At 34.8% G+C, this 22,423-nt stretch overlaps 1 protein-coding gene across 2 annotated transcripts in view; it reads left to right on the top strand.

Moving 5' to 3' along the window:
- LOC101870315 (UDP-glucose:glycoprotein glucosyltransferase 2) overlaps nucleotides 1-22,423 on the top strand; it is a 79,031-nt gene that overhangs the window by 17,206 nt on the left and 39,402 nt on the right. For both annotated transcript variants that reach the window (XR_004549409.1, XM_034059997.1), the window contains exons 6-15: nucleotides 643-739; nucleotides 1,790-1,868; nucleotides 2,516-2,616; nucleotides 5,796-5,895; nucleotides 10,627-10,687; nucleotides 15,606-15,697; nucleotides 17,550-17,700; nucleotides 18,454-18,573; nucleotides 20,545-20,630; nucleotides 22,028-22,163. Coding sequence is in view for 1 of the 2 variants with exons in the window: in XM_034059997.1 (XP_033915888.1) it covers nucleotides 643-739; nucleotides 1,790-1,868; nucleotides 2,516-2,616; nucleotides 5,796-5,895; nucleotides 10,627-10,687; nucleotides 15,606-15,697; nucleotides 17,550-17,700; nucleotides 18,454-18,573; nucleotides 20,545-20,630; nucleotides 22,028-22,163 (1,023 nt within the window). In the remaining variant the exon portion in view is untranslated. The remainder of the gene's footprint in view (nucleotides 1-642; nucleotides 740-1,789; nucleotides 1,869-2,515; nucleotides 2,617-5,795; nucleotides 5,896-10,626; nucleotides 10,688-15,605; nucleotides 15,698-17,549; nucleotides 17,701-18,453; nucleotides 18,574-20,544; nucleotides 20,631-22,027; nucleotides 22,164-22,423) is intronic.

Genomic DNA, 22,423 nt, shown 5'->3' with positions numbered 1-22,423 from the left:
TCAGAATTACAAATGAATTAGTAACAATGTAAAATATTAATTGTAAGGCATCAATAATTATGTAGGGTGCTACAAAATCTACCTCTAATCATAGAATGGTTTGGGTTGGAAGAGAACTTAATGATCGTCCAGTTCCAACCTCCCTGCTATGGGCAGGGACACCTTCCACTAGACCAGGTTGATCAAGGCACCATCCAGCCTGGCCTTGAACACGGCCAGGGGTGGGACAGCCACAGCCTCTCTGGGCAACCTGTGCCACTTATAGTGAAAATTTTTTTCTAATAACTAAATCTACTTTATTTCAACTTGAAGCCATTACCCTTTGTCCTGAAGGACGGTTCTAGTACTTCTCATATTATGTGAAGGGACTATGATTTCGACACAGCCTTTTTGTGGTCTGTGGGAGGTAAAGGAGGCGTTTACCCTCTGTTACATACCTTCTCAATGGACTTTCAATTTCAACCTACTTGGTTCTTGTAATTTGTGTAGCATTTAGTACTTTGAATCATAAACTGAAAGATGAATTAAACTTTTTTACTGCCAAAATTGTTTACATTTACAGTATTGGATATTGTTAGTCTCCTATAAGTACAGAGTTTTTTTAAGTTATATTTTCTGTTCTGTTAAAATAATATCAAACAGAAACCAAGTTCCAGAAAAATGTATTTATCTGGATATGGTGTAGAACTTGCAATAAAGAGCACAGAATATAAAGCAGTGGATGACACACAACTCAAAGGTATGTGGTGGGCTTTATTTATAATATCTCATTGGAGATACTATTGAAATATGTTACAATCTTTGGTTATAAAGTCAGTAATGTTTTATAATACTTAATTTCTTCTTAGAGAAGGAAATCGCAAGCGTTAGGAACTAAGACATCAAAATATATGTAAGCATTTATAAACAGTTGTGCTCAGAACATATAGTTCATTACCTGACCTGTAATTGTTGTGTTCTATGGCTCTTCAAAACATAATCCATTCTTCCTTTCAATAAGTACAAGATTGTTTAACCTTTGGTCTTCAGTTACTTCATGTTTGTTGGCATCTCTTATCTGCTAATTACTACATTATCTACACATCACTGTTGCAGAGGTGAGGGGTTTTTCTGTGAATTTAAGTGAAAATACTTTCACAATCTTCTGTTGGAAAGATGTGCAGAATCATAGAATTTGGTACCAGCATATGTTACTACATGTTGAAATGGGCCATTTACCACAGAAAATGGTAGCTATAGAATTTTGATATGGAGAAATTATTTTGCATGGACATTTACAGGATATAGAGAAAGTTACCTCTTTGGTAAGGCTAAGGTTTAATACCCTTTGAATCAAGTCAAAAATAGTTTATTTTCTTTAAGGTAAAGAAACTGTTTTCTGACTTATATCAAATGGTAGCTGGAGATGCAATCACTCTAAAGCCATCGTGCTTTTCAAGCATAAATTCAGTAGTAGTTGGCTGATAGGAGTTATACATTGCCACTTAATCAAACTGAGGACTGGCTGTATTTGGGGAAGTGAACTATTTAACCATATCAATTTCATTTATGTAAAAAATGTAACTATTGGATGAATTATATTTAAACATTAATTTGAATGTTGATAAGTTCTGTGAAGTGATTAATTCTGATGCCAAAATATGAAGGCATAAGTATAAATCTAATTGAAATTGCATCTCAGAATGACAACTTTCTGATTGTATGTTTCTGTTAACCATTCTACAATTTGTAAGAACGTAATACATCAGTAACTTTCTCGGTTTATATTGTCTACGTGTGCTATGTTCAGAAGCAAATGAGACAAAGGAAGAGGAAGATGATGATGAGGAGGAAAGTGATATTCAAGGATTTCTTTTTGGCAAATTAAAGTGAGTTGATATAACTAAACTTCTACATTTGTTTCTGGAACCTGAGCCAACTTTTTTTTTTGTTTGTTTAGTAGAATTATGAGAGATTTGTGTTGGAAATGACTTTATTTTTCACTGGGCACCATGCTCTTCTTCAGTTCTGACTATTGATTTGTATGCTCAGTAGCTGGATTTTTGTCAGTGATAGTAGTTTATGAAAGATGTTCTCAGGATTGTCTCGCCTATATCCTTAGTAGGTAGGTAACACAATCAAATGTGTACAGTTACATTTATAGTAGTTAGTATGCAGTTACTTATATGTTATTCTATAGTAAACCAACTATATTGATTATATAAATAGTATTGACACACTTTTACTGTGTGTTAATGCTATTTAATCTTTGAGTTCATTTATTCCATCAAAATTTGTGGCAGGGTTTGAGACAGAACACTACAAAACACATCCTTGAAATTAACTGGCTTTTAGTTCTCAGAAATCATCTCTTCTCATCCTAAATCCTCATTTTTGTCTGAAGAATTAATTAAAATTCTAATTCTTGCTTGTTACCCTAATACAGTATTAGCTGTGAGCAATATTATGGATAAAAGCAGATGTTGATGTATGTCACTGATGTTGTTTTTTTTTTTTTAAATATGGTTTCTTGTAGACAGATGCATCCTGATCTAAAAAATAATCTGAAAAAGTTTAAAAAACATCTAATTGAAACTACTGACAACATGGAACCACTGAAGGTTTGGGAGCTACAGGGTATGTATGGCAGTTTTTGTTTTAACACTGTACTTTGTTTAATTGTCCTTTATTATGTTGTTGTTTCAGTATTATGATAAAAGCTTCTTTTCAAAAGAGATATAGTTCATAAAAAGGCAGTATTATCTCAAGTATTAAAGAAGAATGTGTTGCTGTCTTGTCCTAGTATTATGTGCTAGAAATTAAAGGAGCATTGAAGTAGTTTTATTAGATAGAGCATCATAACTAGCTTTACTGATTTTAAAGACAGGAGTTATATTGGTAATTTTTCTACCTGATGTTTTATCTCAGATGTTGAATTTAGTTCCAGATATTTTTCTGAGAGATCAGGCAATAAATATAATTTTTATGTGACTGTTAAGACAAAATACAGGTTGACAGTTTATTTTCTTTATAAATTCTAAATTTATCAATGTACTGGAGTTCATGTTGGTACTTTTTTTTAATACAACATCAAATGGAAAAACATGCTTTTAAAAGCTTTCCCGTGGAAAAGGAGAACAAATATATGGAAGTTGATTTCTAAAAGCTTCTGTGTGATGAGCTGCTGGACATTTTGTAGCTTGAATGGAATTATACATCACTCTAAAATACATCCCTAAAATGTCAAAATGTCATAACAGTTAAGTTTAGGCAACTAAATTTTGCCTGTTACATTCTTCAGTTTTAGGGGACAACCTGTTTAAAACTGATTTGTCTATACCACTATAATAGCAGTGCAGTGAAGAAGACAGCAGTCGTCTGAACTTGAGCTTCTTTTTGGGATCCTCACTATAACAGAGCTTGTTAGCAGTGTCCAGCCTGAAACTAGCCATTTGAGATCATTGTAGTTCATTTAGTCTTTTATCAATGAAATCCCCTTCAGCTGCAGGATTTATCTTGGTCCAGAAAAATATTTTAAAAAAATTGGATTTCAGTTCTAAGAAATCTACTGTGCAAATAAAAAGAAAATTCTCTTTTTGTCTATTTAATTTTTTTTTGCATGATTGAATATCACTCTCTTGATATTCAAACAGAAGTGACTGTAAAACTTTGATCCCTTTGGTGTCTATCTTCACAAAAGCCTATAGAGGTTTAGTGCTCTGTTCAGTGATGGCCTTTTCTGTGGTGTCACAGCTGTGTAAATGAAAAGTGAAATTGATGCTGCTCCCCAAGCAGTGTTGAGAGTAGTTAAGTGTTCAGATGCTATTTGTTCAGTGCCAGGAAGACTGGTACTGGTTTGTGAGAAGTACATTCAGGGGCTTTTCAGACAGGGGGTCTTCAGCCCCCTCTTTGTATGGAGCAGTTTTGTTAGTCTTATTCCTGCCATAACTGGTAGCTTTCTCTAATTGATTCTTAATAACTAATCCCAGCAGCTGAGTAATGGCTCAGCTACTCTTTGATTTCTCTTAATTAGTTTCTAAGTAAAAATGTAATTAAATCTGTCCAAAACTCCTTCAGCTATGGGGCATACTTCTATTTATAAATGACCATTTATAAATACCTATTTATATATACCATTCAGGAGTTGTCTTTCAGGAGGTTTATGGTTTAGGTATGTAATTAGTTTTACTATTCACAGTGAAAAATGATGCGCAGAGTACCAGTGTGGTATTCCCTTTACTTTTTTTTGTGTGTGTGAACAGCCTCTTGATCTCTAGTGCTTCCTTAGCTTTCAAAGTATGCTTCATGATCTTAGGATCATCTTTTCACCAAAGTGCCCTACACTGCTCTCAGCTGTGTGTGCGTGCTACAAAGGGAGGTCTGTAAGTGACAGTCCCTGACCAGAGTTAAGCAAAAAGGTAAAAAGACATGTCAGTTTACCTCAACAGCGTTTGAATATTTGTACTCTAGATGGTCAGCATAAACTAGAAATTAGTAATAATTTATGAAGGATTTTAAGTGAGTGTCCTAGGTGTTTAGCTGGTGAAAGATCACTGTCTATAATAACAGCAGCAACTGGGTATTGCTTCACCTGTTTACAGCTCATATGGCTGTTAAAAGGCATCTGAAATACTCTTTTTGAAAATGGTGATCTCTTTATACCTTTTGTTGAAAGTATTAAGAAATATCAAATTAACATTCCAACTGTCAAGCTAACCTTTTCTTCCAGCCAGGGTGTACCTTATTAGCCTGAACTAGGATCACATGCTATTCACTTTTCTTCAGCCCTTTATATATATATATATTTATATATATATATATTTATTTTTTTTTTTAATTCCAAATTGAATCATAAAGATGGTGCAAAGTTAATCCAGAAAGCATCCTCTATTGCTTTCTGCCCAGCAGTTTTTACTATTTGTGATATCAGCTTTCCTCAAACTGAATAACCTGAGGCCTTCAGTTGCTGCTCCAGTGTCTTAACTAGCAGATTATGAGGAAAAAGCATCTTTGCCCTGAGGTATCCAAAGTTCACAGAAGCACCTGATATATTATTGCCTTACCCTATTGGTAGCCAAATTAGATTTTCTCTAGTCTCACATGTCAAGATTTGTCACACACAAGTTAGGTAACAGGGAAGGCTAGCTGAATTCCATCTTTCTTTTTTCCAGTAGATAGGCAAATGGATTATAAACTGTCCTGATAAATGAAAATTACTTCATTCTGAGGAGAAACATAGAAAAATTGTGCTAGACACTTAGAAGAACTGAAATTTGACAGTAGATTGGCCTTCGTTTAATGAGTCTTCATATTCTCTTCCTGTGAAATTGCTTCAACTCTTGAAAATTGTACCCCTCACATGCTCAATACAGCCTTTTATATTTAATATATCTGTTCTCTGAAAATCTTGTGAAGCCCTGGAGCTGGAAAAATTCTGCTTTTTACTACAGTTAGGGGTGTCTGTAGGTTGGTGCATATCTAGGTTTGAGCATGATACACTTGTGATGCTCTCGTAATACCAGATGATGAATTGTCTGTTTTTTTCACTATGTTGTTGTAAACTTAGAAATTACATGTGCAATGTATATGCTCAAGATGGCCCAGCAGATTTCCTGTAGGAAAGCCTGAATTTGGTATTTCCAACTTTTAAGTATCTTTTTACCTTAATAATGCTACTTCATAATATTTTACAGTATATAATTGAAGCGTAAAAATATTAATAGTGAGAATGTGTGTACGGAACAGTTTTCTGATTGTAGGCAGTATTGATTGAGAGTGTTATTTTCACTGATCGTGTTTGGTTTTTTTTTCCCCAGATCTTAGTTTTCAAGCAGCTGCTCGAATTATGTCTACCCCTGTTTATGATGCCTTAAAGATCATGAAAGACATAGCTCAGAACTTCCCAATAAGAGCCAGGTATGACACTTAAGCATGTTTTCAAGATACTATTCTTACGTTTGCATTTGAATTTAATGATAGTAGTACAGATTTATACCCAAATCCTGCAGTCATATATTCATATTTTACAGCTTGCTAGATGGATTCCAGGCAATTTCATTGAGTAGAAAAGAACTCCTGGGAAAGCTTATAATTTGTCTCTTAAATATTTGCTGTCTAATGCAGAAGATGCCATGAAGGCATCCTAATCCTTCAGGCATGTATGGTTGCATGCCTAGTTCTGGCTTTTACTGTATTGGTATTGTCCCAGCTGGAGAATTCTGTTGATTAATAACAGATTACTCACAGCAGGGAGAGGCAAAATTCTATTAATAAATTTCATGGGGGATCCACACAAATTAGTTCTAAGCACAACATTGCTGATGAGATTGGGCTCCAGCTACTGTAGGCTAATATTCTTACTGGGTAAGACCTGTCTCCCTTAACAGATTACTTAATAAAAGATCAAGATCATTATTAAATAAATTATCAGCGTTTCCCTCATTAAAAATTGCTCTTCCTCTAAGCTAATTGTATTGTAATTGAGAAATGCTTTTCTTTATCGTTAATAAGATCCTCATGTAATCCTAACAGCAATATTTGCTTAAATTACTCAAATATGATGCTAAACAGGCTTCTTAACTCAGTGTGCTTTCGTAGTTTACAACTGTTGTTTAATTGCCAATGTGTTTCATTGTCATCTCTGATTTTCTTTCAAGGAAAATCTACACTGTAATGGAAAAACTACCTTTGTAACTTCTCATTTCAAGGAAGAAAAGTAACTTTCTAAATGCCTGAAACATAATTATTATAAAATAGTGGGGTTCAAGTTTACCCTTAGATTAGCAATCAGAAAATGCCACTTTCCGTTAGAAGGTAGAAGAAATATAATGTTGAACTGTAAGGCCGGTTCTGTTCTTTAAAGGACAAGAAAAAGTCAGTTTGAAGTATGCTAGGTGACATTTAAATCACAGATTTAAAAAGTCTTTAAATTGTTACATCCCACTTCAACTCTCATTGTCTATCTGTGGCATTAGAGACTAATTTACCTACTCTTCAAACATTTTATTTTTATGGGTAAAAGTATGAGAAGCCTCTAGAATTTTTATAAGGGGAATTGTAGTTCCTGTATGATTTATTCTAACAAGTTATTCTAGCATGTTATTTTTAACATGACAGAATGCGAATATTTAAATAATTTAAAGTTAGTAGATCTGCATTGAGAACAAACTTAAATCAAAGGGACATTGCATAAAAAGTAAACAAAATACATTTCTATAATATTCTAATCATGCTTAACCTGCTGAGTCAAAAAAAAAGGTCTGAAGAAAAATAGAAAAAACAGGAAATTAAAAGATATTGCTTAATCACTTCAGATAGACACCTGATCATTATAATAGTAGTGTGGGTTTTTTTTTTTTTTTTTTAGTTTCACACAGTTTAGATGTGAAAACAACCATTTTTTAATTCTGCAAATTTGGCTTGAGAAGGGTGTATAAAAACTTTAGAACTATAGCTATGATACTAAAAATCAAATATTGAACCCCTTAAAATTGAGGTGTTCCTTAGACCATAAAAAAAGAATATCCCATTCCTCTGGAAGTTTCTTTCATTTTCTAGTTTATAATGTTTGGAGGGTTTTTTTTTTGTTTGTTTTTTGGGGTTTTTTTGGTTTGTGGTGTTTTTTTGTTTGGTGTTGGTTTTTGTTGGTTTTGGTGTTGTTTTTTTTGGTGATTTTTTTTTTTGGTGGTTCACTGTTTCTAGTTGAGAAGGTTAATCTGAGGTAGATTTTTACAAAAGGTCATCAGATGTAGAAAGTGTAACAGCTGATATATGTTATGGCAACATTTTGATAATTCATTTTATAGGATACTTTTATATGCATGCCATAATTATCTGATATATAAGCAACAGCAATAAGAATGACGGTACTCTGTTTATTCGTTTATCATTCATGAATTAACATTTTGAACATCTAAAAAGTTTCCTTTTTTTGACCTGATATCCAGTACTACATAGCTACATATTCGTCCAGGTAAGAATCAAGATGCATGAAATTGTGATAGAAAATATTACAACCTTACGGTCATGTAAGAACATTCCTGCATCATGTAGAATGGTAAATAATATCCATTTACTTTCAGGCAATAAAGTATTTCTTTTTAGTGTGTCCTTGGCACTTAAATTTAGAAAAACATTTGTAAAACTTTGTGAAGCTCTGAAGCATTGAACAAATGACTAAACTCAGAATCGAAAGATGTCTTTCATGGGTACTTTAATCATAGAGTCATAGAAAGATTTTGTTTGGAAGGGACCTTAAAGATCTTCTTGTTCCAGCCCCCTACCATGGACAGGGGCACCTTCCCCTAGACAAGGTTTACACTTGTTAGCTCAAATTCCTGGGGTGTCTTTTAAAGGGTCACCCATGACACTTTAAAGTCTTGCTAGAATCTTGCATTGTCGAGAGTAGTGTGTAGACAAGGAGCTAGCTAACAATTCTTTAATGTATGCTTTCTTATTACCAAAAGAGCCATCAGTAAAGCTTACCTTCTCCTGATACTTACATTTTGCTTTTACTTTCTTGCTAATGTGGGGCCAGCTTTGTCTTCTCCTTTTCACCTTTTTATTATTTTCACATTCATATTTTATGTTTCTGACTTACTACTCTAAGCTATTTGTAAAGATTTAGGTTGTTCTTTTTATCTGTACAGTTTTTATCACCTGTGTATGCAGAATGAAGCATTGATTCTGAGAGCTGCGGGCCCTACTACCATTAAGCTTAAACTCTGAAGTATTTTTTTACTTCAGGACTCTCTAAAACAAAGTCAGAATAATAGCTGAGGTAGTACTGCCAGACATTAAATTTCTACCTTTCTATGGAGTCCTTCTGTTAAGTAGCTGTTAATGAGAAAAGTTCTGAAAAGTATTCCTGAATTATGTCTGTTGCTGGTAGAAGGTCCCTTAAAGCAGTGTCCTGCATAGTCAGGTTTTAAGACTTCTGACTTGATAGTATTTTTTCCTAATCCTTCTCCTCCATTTTACCAAATTTAAATTTGGCTTCAGATATTCTTTTCTTTGTAGTTATTCTTTATCATATTTTTAAAATATATTTTTCAACAGAAATGTTTATAGTTTCTTGCTTTCCTGTCTACAACATTTATTTCAAAACAAGTGAACACAGAAAGTAGTACAATGGAAGATACATTTACTTAGTATTAAATACACTACCACTTTATGTGCATAGAGAGTAGCTAGCAGCATGATTATAGAGCTTTATGGGAGAGTTCAGATTAGTTGGACGACAACAAGCAAGTTATTAAGCACATCCTCCAGTAACTATATAATAATATAGTCCATATTGACGTTCTTTTTTTTAGTGCTGTCTTTGACATTACCGTTTGAGTTACACCTTTCTCGTTTTAACCCAAGGAAATCCCACCAAATATGGCTCAGTATAAATACAGCTCCTTCTTGATTCACTATTGTCCTTTCATCATGTGGTCCAGAAGAGATTCACAGTCACAGAAATAATCTGGCAGAATATTTAGAGGGGGTAAATAGAGAAAGGGTGTTTAACTGTGATGAACTGTATAATATGTAGAAACAAGTCTTGGAAATCATATTGTTTGCACTTAATAAGTAGTCTCTTTGGTTGCCTGGAAAGCTTAAGTATTTGTTTAAGGTCAACTGATTTTACATCTTATTTCTGACCTATTGCAAAAAAATGTGTAGCTTACTAGCAAGATCCATTCTAAATGAGTTTATTTTGGGGGAGAGGTGAGAATTTATATTATTAAAGAGCTGCTTTATTTTCCATAATTGAAGTTGGCTTAGTAGGATCATTCTGTTTGTTTAGTTAATTTCCAGGTTTATGATTATTTCAGTTTTTCTTAAAGCTTCATACAGATTTGCTAGAACATGTACAATCATGTTTTAAGAAAAATATTTCTGTATGCAACTAGAATATTTATTCTGGCATTTATTGGGAGAATCAAATTTAGGTTAATATGGTTTAGAGGCTCTTAATGGAGAGAATAATTTGCTCTGGGAGTATTTTATGATAGCCTAGTAATTACAAACCTCATCTACAATATGTTGTGACAGAGGAAGTTAAAATAGCCTTCCACAATGTTATTGAAATGTAAAAAAGACAAATTAATGGATTATCTTCTAAAGGTCAAATGACTAAGGAAACTAAAATGTTGACTGGCTGTGAATGATTTTCAACGCTTTCAATCTCCAAATCTTTTTTTTTTAATCACATCTAATTTTAAAGTAGTCATTCTTGATGTATTTTCCTTGCCTTTGACCAAAACATAAGTTATATCCTTGGCCGTCTGTGCTCTAATGTCGAGTAGTATTGAGTTAGTAACATTAAATTAAAATATACAAATATTGCATGTACTTAGGTAATAACTTAAATCATCAAACAACTTTTTCATTCTATGCATGCTATTTTCCAGAAGAAAAAAGAGGAAAGACAGTGGTAAAAAAATATGTTGATAATATTACTTCAACAAAACCTGGCCTAAATTTGAAACCTGGGTTTACTGGAGTAACACAGAACAAAATGGTTGCTTTGGAAAGCAAAAATTAATTGCAGTGCATTGGATATGCATTGGATATGGTATTAAAATACATATTTCATGTTATTTAATGCATTTTTTTTAAATACAGTGGGTGAGTGATGCAAATATTTTATTTTTACAGATCACTGACCAGAGTGCCTGTAGACAAGAAAATGCGAAATGAAATAGAAGAAAATCAGAAGGTTTGTTTTTATTTCTTCAAATAGGCATTTGAATTGTTATCATATTACTGGGTTTGGAGGTTTTTTATTAGCGTAGCAACTTTTACATAGTTTCTGTCAAAGAGCTAGTTGTCTTAAACATCTTTTACTAAATAAATAACATTGAAATACTTAGTTCAGATTTTTCATTTCCTGCTGTTCTTGGTACTTTTCTTGTTCCCTGTTTTGATTTTACAGAGTTAGGCAATGACAAATAAGTTCTGCAGTGTTATGTTCAGTCATAAATTGTGTGCTGTGACAGCAAAATAGGTGTTAACTTTCTAAAGCTTTGATCTTGAATCTAGGCCTGCTGCTTATGCTGTGGCTAACATATACTAGCTTTGACCTCTCCACATTCTCAGAATCACACATGCAACTCTTCTGCAACATATTTTGAATGTCATCTATAGTAGTGCTTTTCTTTTCATCTTTGCACTGCATCTTTTGTGCCTTGTGTCACATGAGGAGTCACAAGTTCATGTGATTTTGACTGGTCCGAGATGTATCCTGAGTTTCTATGTTGTGTTTGTCAGATTCATGATCTCTGTTGTGTTTTCTGTCTCAATGCAGAGTTCATATTTTTTCTGTCGAGTGTCAAATGTTAGCCAGCGTGCTTTGAGGACTGGCTGTGTGCCATGACATCCATAGCACTGTACTTAATCTTGATCTTCAGAACATGTGTTTTCATATGGTGTTAAAACTGACCAGCACTGTAGCAAAACGGTTGTATCGCTTATTTATGGCACTCCTGTATTTTTGCAACCTTTCTATGTATCATTTTGCTTTGTATCCATTCAGGCCCTTTCCTCTTGCCTTGGGAAGACTAGTATCTCTAGGGAAATACTTCTACAGTTCCACTTTTTAAAACAGTTAAAATGCTGAATGTCCCTGATGCACTGATACAGTCTTCTCATAAAGAGCTTGTCATCTCCAATGCTCAGCATTAGGCAGGCCTTTTGTTTTTTGCACTAGTGAAAAGTCTTATATTTGTTGATGAAGGAAGCAAATCGAATCTGCATGGTGCTTCATTACTTTCTACATATAGCTGAGGTATACGTTTTCCTAAATGCCTTTGTTGTTAGGGTTATGGTCAGGATAAAGCCCATGGTGTCACCAGAGTATGAGTGTTAGTATCAGGACTTTCTTTGTTTCTTGATGAGGTCTTTGCAATGTGTTTCTCAAATTATAGCTCTGTTAACACAAAAAAATCAAACCCAACTGCTTAATGAAAAATCACTCTTGTACTCCAAATGCAAAACAGTAAAGGTGTATCAGGAATTACAATTATTACTATATGTAACTATTAAGAGAAGTTACTAAAATTTTGGTTGAAATTAAGATGTTCATTTAGGCATATGTGTATGATGTCTTAACTCCTGGTATGACAAGAAATATGTAGTCAGTGAACATCAAAAACAATGTAGCTCGTTCAATGGTTGTTTTGTGGGCATTATTGAGTTGCCTAAACTTGAATTTCTGATGTCATTTGAGGTGCCTCCGGCTGTCCAAGCTAGCCACACAGGTCTGGCAGATGTGTGCACTGGAGCATCCATTCACTTTTGCCTAACCCATGCTTTCTAGTCCAAGATACCTTATCCTGAAACAGATGATGTTGTGTATTTATTTGGTTGGTCAGCTGAGTCACTTGTATGATTCCATGGCAGTAATAAGGATCTTAGGCACCTATCACACTATGTTTAAATTTCATATGACATTCTATCTGCAATCTAAAGGCTACAGGATCTTAGACAGCTAAAAGCTGAAATATGTTGAATAAAAGTAGGGAAACTTCCTGAAAACTGCTGCTGGAGCACTATAAATTGGCATATGCGTTCTTGAACTGCATTACATCCATCTAGCAGCAGGAGAAGTATGATCTCATGCTGTGTGTAACTGAATGATTCTCTCTCAAGATAATGAAAGTTGAATAGGAAATGCAGTGAGAGCAAATAAAGGTATTAAAAGTTGAAAGGCACGTGATGATTTAGGTGTAATGAATAACTAAGAAATAGACTGAGAACTGCTATAGATAAAAGAAAAAAAGAATCTCATTAAGCACAACGCACAACTTCCAGTGCAGTAATTTGCTGACAGTTTAGCAAGAAAATATTGTATGGGTATTATCAACTTTGAATTCTAGTCTTGGATACCAAAATGCTCCTTCCATCAAAGTTGTTACAGCAAATGGATGCTCTTCTGAACAATTAAATGCCTTGCATCAAACCACTATGAATCTCAGCTCTGATTCAGCTCAGTTCTTTTCCTGGGGCAGTACTGAAGGATTTGAAAAACTTTTAGACTCCCATTTCCATACCCAGTGGCAGACAATTTTTTTCATTGTTCTTGCATTCATTTTAGTTAATATGAAGATTTTTATGACCTACATCAGCCAGTTGCAGTCTTTCTCAACGTCTGTGTTTACATGAGTATCTGGGTTTATAGGAATGAGCAATCAGCTTTCAGTATCTTTTCAGATCTATGCAAGAGTCCTGAAAAATCCTGATAAGATTTCTTGAGACTGTAATCCTCTTTACATTCATTGTTCACTCCTAGAGTCCAGTGGCATTAAGGGGGATTTTTCTGTGTTCACAGTACTTCATGGCAAAACACTGGAATTAAAACTGTAATCCAAATTGGAATTTGGATTGTACAGAAAAATTCCAGGTGTACCTAGGGCTTTGGGTGCTTCTCTGCCTAGTGGAGAGGGGTCTTATCACTGTGTGCTTAATTTTGTCCCATCTGCCTGTTTTGGTTGTGTCTCATGATCCATGTAGGTAAAAGGAGAAATTCCACCTGCTGCAGGGTCACTTGGCATTGTCAGGATTCTATGAATTCTGGCTCCTTAGAGGGGATTTATAGAGTGAGACTTGGAACGGTGTGTAACTCTGTGTGAAGCTCTGTCGGGAAAAATGTCAGTGTGAGAAACCAGCTGCTCCTTATAGGTTACTTCTTTTTAATGAATGCGTGAGGTTTAAAAAAGGTAACTATGAAGAGCACTTGGCCAGAACAATCCAAAGCAGCAGCTGATTGTAAAGAAGGTAGGCATCTTGCCTGCTTTGGGACATAGGGGGAAAAATAAATAAAACTGTCATTTATAGACAGATACAGATTATATGATTGGGAATAAAGTGAATTTTATAAGCTAGGAAAGCAGTTCAATTATACCTTTCTTGTTTCCTTATCTGATCACAGGAAACTTTCTGCCATGCATTTCTGCTCCTCATTTTGAAAGCTCACTGACATCCATTTTTTAAATGCCTACTAAAATTTTCATGAAAGATAATAATTAAACCTTAAAAAAAGTAATGTCTTTCTGGCTATTTGTTAGCATTAGTGGGATGCAACCCCTCCCAAAGCCGCAATATTCTTCATATTATATTTGAGTTTGAATATATGCGTTTAGATATTTTGTAGCAAGTATATTCAATTATATTACTCTTCTGTAAATGTACATGAAAAAAAAAACCGATGAAAACACTACAAAGTTCAGGTTACACCATTAGAATAAATCAAATCTACAAATTTTAAAAGCTGTTTTTCAAGGTCTTGGACATGTTTTGGACTTTCATAAAAATTTTTTCTGTTAGGTTCAGGCTTACTGCAGCTGCAGTTTTCCTTTATTGAGAGCCCTGCCTTTCATACACTGGTATTAAGTGCCATTACATATTTCCATTCTGCTTTGGGTTGTGAAAATGTTTATACTAAGGAATATGGTACCTTTTATGACTAATATGTACATATATTGGATTACAAGAGGCTTCAAGTAAACTGTTGTCTCATTTATGTGGGGATGCACTTGTAATGCCACAAATCAGTTAGCTTTGGCTTTATGTAACATTTAGCTGTGGGAAAGTAACCACTGTAAAGAAATAATATGGCTTTCAATGTTTTCCTGATTTTTTTTCCTCTTATTTGCTTAGTAACAGGCTTACAAGTGGAGTAATACATGCAGCCTGAGTTGCTTGCTCTCAAGTGTGCTTTTGAACAAAGTGTGGTTTTGTTCACACTTACTTTGTTCCGCAACTGGCAGCTAAATGGGAAAAAATACATCTTTCTCATCTTGATTTTTTTTCCTGTATATTTTTGTGGTCTTCATTCCTCTGTTCAGAATTAAAAAAAATATGGAAATCTGACTGTTCCTCACAGGGTGAGTTGGAATAAACTGCTGCTGTTGCTCCTGATACTTACCTTGCTACAGCCAGCATAGATTGAACAGTGTGGTGCCTCACAGCTCTCTGAAATAAAATAAGGCATACTTTACTCCCTAAGTACTTACTACCTCTTGTATTCATTTATTGTGGATTTTATTTTCTTCTTTGCAAAGCAAAGATGTGCTGTGTTATCCCTTCCTCATCTATGTTTTTTCCCAAGGTCCTTTTGTTAGATAACATTGTATGTTTCTAGTCTGTCTTTCCTAATTCCCAGTAACCATTGCAACTACACATTTTTTGGAACTGTGAAAGATGTTAAGCTAGTTTCAGTGGAGGTCTGAAAAACACGTACAAATCTCCCTTTGTTGAATGGATATGTAGGAGTAATACAACTAAAACTTACAAAACATATTTCTGTATGTGTATGTGTTTTCACTTTCTGTTGGTGGACACTGGGAATGTCTTCTTATCTCAACCTTGCACAGGTAGGGACAGTATATGCTGGGGGGGAGGGATCTGCAGCTATTTTTGTATTTGTACATTGAAAGTTCATTAAATAGAACTTGCAGAAGTTTGTTGTTAATGTTTTTACCAACAACACTCAGCTAAAGAAAGATACGTGGAAGAGATTTGATGTGTCTGTTTTGCGGAATTGCTTTAAGCCTTATTTATACTTATATATATATTTATTTATATATGTGTTTTAGTCTTGACAAATAACTAAGTTAGCAGTACTTTTTACTTTTCAGCATTTTAATGAAGTTCTTGGAATCCACCCTGGAGAAGCACGTCTATTTCTAAATGGCCTTCATATTGACTTGGATTTTCATGATCCTTTTAGGTAAGATGGTACATTTTTTTTTAAAGATTATAGAATTATTAACAATACTGGTAAAGTCGTGCTCATGGTGACAGTTAATCTCATCTGGGAGCCAGGAAGTGCTCCAATAGAGGGAGTACTGGTTTACAGTAGGTTTGCTTTGAATATGAACATTGGATAAGTAGTTGAAAACGGTGTTTTTTCTCTTGGACACAAGCTAACTACCCTGGACTACAGGACAGCAGACTTTGGCCTCTGGTGGGATCTGATTGGTAGAGTACCATGGGATAAAGCCCTGGAGGGAAAGTCTTCAAAGACTGGAGCACCTCTCCTATGAAGACATGCTGACAGTTGGGGTTGTTCAGGCTGGAGAAGAAAAGGCTCTGGGGAGACCTTATAGCAGCCTTCCAGTACCTAAAAGGACTTGTAAGAAAGCTGGAGAGGGACTGTAACAGTAGGACAAGGGGTAATGGCTTTAAACTGGAAGAAGATAGATTTAGATTAGACATTAGGAGGAAGTTCTTTACTGTGAGGGTGGTGAGACAGTGGCACAAGTTGCGCAGAGAAGCTGTGGCTGCCCCGTCTCTGGCAGTGTTCAAGGCTTGGTTAAACAGGGCTTTGAGTCCCTGCTCGTGTCAGAGCAGTTGGAGTAGGTGACTTTTAAAGGTCCATTCCAATCCAGGCCATTCTATTATGCCATAATTTCAGTCTTTGTCTTGCCACCAGTAAATTCTATTAATGCAGAACTAATATGCTTTTTTGTATAAGAAATGTTTCAGTTTCTCCAATTATAGTACAGTTGTTTTGGGCGTGGCTTGCCTCTTTTATGCAACCATTCATAAACTGTAAACATTTTCCCTTGCGTTCTTCTGTGTGTTCACAACAGCAGGATAGACTTGGGTAGTTTAAAATCATCTTTGGAGGCCTGGAAACTGTAAATAAATTTACTGATGCTAAGACTGAAGGGGTTTTTTATGTTACTATGAACTGTCAAAATCTACAATTCTTTATCTTCTGTTTTTTAACACAAATTTGTTTTTTTTCTTTCATGAAGGTACTTAAAGTTTCTTGGTTTTAGCATTTATACATGCAAATTTTACTTAGTTTTTTTCTCAGAGTTTTGAGATGGAATAATTTGCATCATTTTTAGTAACAATGTATATATTAACAGTGCTTTTTAATGATAGTGCTAGCTTTAATTTCAACCTATTTTTAGAAGAAACCTTTCAGAATAGAGAAAACTCAAAATGAAGCAAGATAGAAATAAAGGCATTTATAAAATTTTGGCTGCTGTATTCTGCTATTGAGTACTTCAAGGTTTGTTTCCATTCTCACATTGAATTTTCAGGATGCCACAAATGGTCCGGAGTCTGTTCTGTGTTCTTGGGAAGAGTCTTCTTCTGGAGGTGTAGCTATGTTTTCGCTGTGCTGTTTTCAGGGTTCTGCCATGACACAGACTCACAGCTCATCTTTTTCTCCATCATTCGCTGCCTGCTTCTCCACACACTCACAAAGCTTCCTCTTTGGGTACCCCTGCTTGTGTTTCTGCCTTAGCCAGAACAACGCAGCAAGCAACTTTTTACTCTGCTGTCCTGCCACATCTTACTTAAGATCAATGAAATTCCATCATATAAAATGAACGTGAATGAGCAAGAGTTGTATAATCTGTTATAATTCTGTTTTGAAATAAGTTGGAGACATGCAGAATTATTAACTGATTTTGTTTTAAATATTTGACTGCAGGAGAATATAAAGATTATTTTCAATGCTAAAAATAAGCCTCACATTAATGGTCTTTGAAATACTTTTTTTTCTTTTGATGTCATGACAAGAGTTCTGTGTAGACATTAAGCATTTTGTCTCCCTGAAAAAGCATCCTAGAGACTCTTAAACTGGAAGGAAAAGTGATGCATGGACTTAATGAACTTGGAATCAAAGAAGAGACCTTGAGTAGATTCATGAGGTTGCATATACATCCTACAGATGACACTTATGCACTAGATATTCGTCACTCTTCCATAATAGTAAGTAATTTAACAATTACTTATTTAAATATTACATATTTGATAATGCTGTGTATGAGACGGTGTCTTTTTTGTAGTGTAATTGAAATACTAGGTATAAACCCATGTCAATAAGTAGTTTAAAATCTTTTGGAGGGTGATAGCTCTTTAATATATTTTAGGAGTAATTTTCTCTAGCCTATGCCTTATTAAAATTTTAAGATGTAGGATATTTAAATGAAAAGAGAACTGTATCTAAGTAGTTGCACACTCACAGCTATAGAATTTGATTCTATAGCAATTAATCTACCTACATAGTATCCTCATACAATGCAGGGCTGCTAAAGGTTCTTCGGAAGTGGATAATTATGATAAATTGTGGACAACTTTAAATATGTTGTTTCTAGTTGTCCAATGACTGCTTCAAACTGTATACAGTTTTCATCACAAAGGTTATATGCCAGTGGAAAAAGCACTCAAATACTAATTTTCTTCACTTGAAAGAAGCATATATTCATTCTTCTGTTTCTCAAGGCTTGCACAGAAAACAATAAAGGAAAAAATTAGCCATATATTCATTGATATATCTAAAAAGCTGCTAGTGTCGATTATAGATAAATACTGTGTCTTACAAAGATGGTTATACTGTGTTACACATATTTCTGTGAGATGTTATTATGACCTTTGTATTGTGAAAGTAGTTTCTACACTTGAAAAAACTGTTCTATTCACATCCTGATGCGTTTTTCAAGTGGCTGCCTTTTTCTGTCTTAGTGGCTTAATAACATAGAACAAGACTACAGCTATAGCAGATGGCCTGCAAGTTATCAGGAACTGCTAAAACCTGCATTTCCCGGAGTTATACAGCAGATTAGACGCAATTTATATAATTTGGTAAGTTTGGAGAACTCAATTTTTCTGCCTAGTGTAAGTACTAATACTTGAACAGGCAAAAAAATACACATGCTGTATTCATTGTGAAGGTTAGCATTTCATGTTTTCTATGTGGGTCTGCTAATAGCAATGAAAATCTTTTTTTATAGTGAGTCATATGTGATTATTAATCTGATTTCCAGAAGTGGACTTGGGCACTGTTTTGTCTTGAGCTTTTCTTACTACATATAGATAATTCACTACTATCAATTAATTTTCTTCATAGTACACTACTTAGAGAAGACAATGATAACTGTCCTTGTTTTAGGGATGGTAAAATGAGGTACAAAAAGATTTATGGTATAAAGCATACTAATTCTGAATGTCTTGTAACCTAATTTTTCTTCTGTACATATATTCTGTATCACTTAGTAGGCTAAGGAAGCAGATATTGCTGATTTAAATTGGAATTTAAATAACAAAAGAAAACTGTTTGAATCATAGAATGGTTTGGGTTGGAAGTGACCTTAAAGATCATCTCGTTCCAACCCCCCTGTTTCTTTTGGTGAGTCAGTTGGTGAGCACACACTGCCGGTTCATGTCCAACTTTTTATCCAGCTTTTCATCCACCAGCACCCCTAAGTCCTTCTCCTCAAGTCTGCTCTCAGTCTCTTCATCCCTCAGCCTGTATTCATACCAAGGGTTGCCCAGACCTAGGCGCAGGACCTTGCACTTGGCCTAGTTGAAGCCCGTGAGATTCACATGGGCCCACTTTTCAGGCTTGTCCAGGTCTCTCTGAATGGCAACACATCCCTCAGGCCTATCAACTGCATCACTCACTTTGGTGTCATCCATACACTTGCTGAGAGCACACTTGATCCCACTGTCTGTGTCATTTATGAATATGTTAAGCAATCCTGTTCCCAGCATGGACCCCTGAAGGCCACGACTTATCACTGATCTTCATCCAGACATTGACCTGTTAACCACTGCTCTCTGGATGCAACCATAGGGCCAATTCCTTACCCATCAAATAGACCATCCATCAAATCCATCTCTCAGCAACTTAAAAGGATGTTGTGGGGGACTGTGTCAAAGGCCTTACAGAAGTCCAGAGAAATAACATCCATAGTTTTTCCCTCAGCCGTTTATGTAGCAATGCCAAGTGACATGAAGCTCAGTATATAAAAAGACAACCACAGTACAAGCAATGTGTAATAAAGAAATGCATATTTATAATGAAGCTTATGTCTAATATGAAGTAGATTGCGTTTCAAGTTAAATATTGTTGAATGTAACAGCTAGACTGTAAGACATCTACAATGTATCATTTAATTATAACTTGAAAGGGAGGGAGTGTTCAAACTTTTAAAAAATGATTCTTCTGCATTTCAGCTACTTTAGCAAAATTATCAGTTCTGAGGGGAGATGCAGCACAAAGCTGAGTAAATAAGGTATTGATGTCATAATTAAATCTGCATACAGATAATCTACCTATGCAGACAGATCCCACTTACGTGAGACAGGAGGGAAAAACTTTTTCCCAGTGCTCCACTTCTTAATTAAAAAGTTTTAAGTCAATATATTCTGTTTATTTTAGTCTGGTTTTCACTGCATAAGAGTTAGTTGGAAGAAGTAATGCGAAAAACAGTACTGGATCCTTTTTAATTAAATACCAAGTCTCTTAATAAAAACAAAGTAGTGGCATGGAGTCTTTTAAAAAAGAGTAGTGATATCACTTGGTTTGAAGGTCAATAAATGGTTAAAGCCTGTTTCCAGTATTTGGTCCAAATTCATTAATTCTGAAGTTATTTTCATTTATACTCTTAATGTTTTCTTACAATGAATGCCCTAGGAAACTAAAAACAGTTGAGGCACAAAGCTTCTTGGGAAATTTCTGGTTTGGAAATCTCAGATTTTAGGTCTGAAAAAAAACCCCAAACCCGACATCAAGAATAAGTATTGTCTGTGTGTTATGTTTTCTCTTATTAGGTACTTTTTATTGATCCTGTCCAAGAAGATACAGGTGATTATATGAAACTGGCAGAATTATTCATTCATCATAATGTGCCACTTAGGTAAGGAGGACTGAAAGGCTTGAAGAGAAGTCTTAAAAGATGTTTGGTTTCCTTTTTTTCTTCTTCATCCTGTGTTCTGCTAGGCAGAGATATGAATTCAAACGAAGGCCAATGCAGCAGCATTCTAGTCAGACACACTGGTTACCCACTTGTATTAAGCTTACATGAGTATTAAATATTCTTAAGAAAATAGGTTGCAAGGGATAGCATACCTGAGTGTGTGGAAAATGAATTGCAGAAGTCTGATAAGAAGTTACCTTGTTGAATAGTCCATGTGGATAGTTGGATGCCCATGTGAATATCAGTTCTAAGCAAAATATTCTGTAAGTAGAACATGATTCAATGGCATTTTGGATTTAACTATTTCACGTGAGGTTGTTTTACCTGGTTTTGTTTTGTATAAGTACTTAAAAGTTTTGAATTTCTGAAAATCAGTTGCCTGAGGTCATCATTTGAGAGAGACTTCTGAGGAAGAATATGGTTGATCTGAGATGCCTACTTTAAGAAAAAATGAACTGCTGTTGTAAGTGCCTGTTTATTTACACAGCTAATGAAAGAAGAGGAGGGCACTAAAACTAGATCTAAGGTTCAGCAAGATGAATTACATGTTAAATATTTAAAATCTTCCTGTGAAACATCTTTTTATTTCCTCAATATGTTACAGGGGTTTAATTTCCTTTAAATTTATGCTAGTTCTGGTCATCATTTATTTTTTCTTCATGTTTTATTTTTTAATGACAAAAAAAGGTAGTGAAGGACAGATATTAGTTATCTGTGCATTTTATCACTGTTGTTAATACCTGGGAGACAATACTACTTCAGTCCTTGAGGAGAATATAACCTAGAACCTAACTTACCTTTTCTAATAAATGACAGCATAAGGTAAGCCAAATGGGATCAGAAAAGGCAAAAGAAGGTCTAGTAAGAATGGCATGTATTGATGACAGAACGTCAAGACCCCAGCATTGTCGACATGCAGCTACACAAGACATTCATTTCAGGAAAAAAAAAGACAGATGGTGGCCAGACTAAAACAAAGATTCAAAAGATGATGGCAGGAATGTAAAGTTGTCGTAACCTTCAGATAGGTAAGGAAAGAAAGGGCTGAGTAAATCCTAGTAATGTACAGAAATCTTAATTATGGTCAGCTTTAAATGAGAGAAAAGACATCCGAAATCAGTACACAGTTGATAACCTAAGCATAATATGGGAGACCTGATGAAGACTGCATAGCTGACATCATCAGTTTCACTGCAGACAGTCATGGCACCACCATCTATGTACAGGTGTTTTCTTCATCCCTACATGCTGGACAGATTACTATTGTCAGTATTAGAATGTGTGTGAAACTGATACTGTTTTAAAATGTGTGAACTCTTTTTTGTTTTTTTTCATAGAGTTGGATTTGTTTTCATTTTAAATACAAAAGAAGAAATTGATGGAAATGAAGATGCTGGAATAGCTCTTTGGAGAACTTTTAATTACATTATGGAGGAATCTGACACCTCTCAAGCCTTTACCTCAATAATTAATGTGTGTACTTTCACAAGAAAACACCTTTTACTCATTACTTTTATTTCTGTTCTATATAGTTAGGATTTTGCTACCTTATAAGAACTTGATAAGTTTGCATTTACTGTACATGGAAGATATTAAAAACATGTATAGCATTGATGGGCTATAGAAGGATTTGCAGAAATTCTTTCCTCTTCCAGGATCCAGGATGACTTGCTCTTGTCATTTTACCTGTCTACAGGCTTTCTTCAAGAATCTAGAAAAGAAGATGCATGCCT

This window comes from Melopsittacus undulatus, chromosome 2, assembly GCF_012275295.1.
Source record: "Melopsittacus undulatus isolate bMelUnd1 chromosome 2, bMelUnd1.mat.Z, whole genome shotgun sequence".
Classification (NCBI taxonomy): Eukaryota; Metazoa; Chordata; class Aves; order Psittaciformes; family Psittaculidae; genus Melopsittacus; species Melopsittacus undulatus.
Note: the sequence above shows the minus strand (reverse complement) of the source record. Positions and strands in the feature narration are given on the sequence as shown.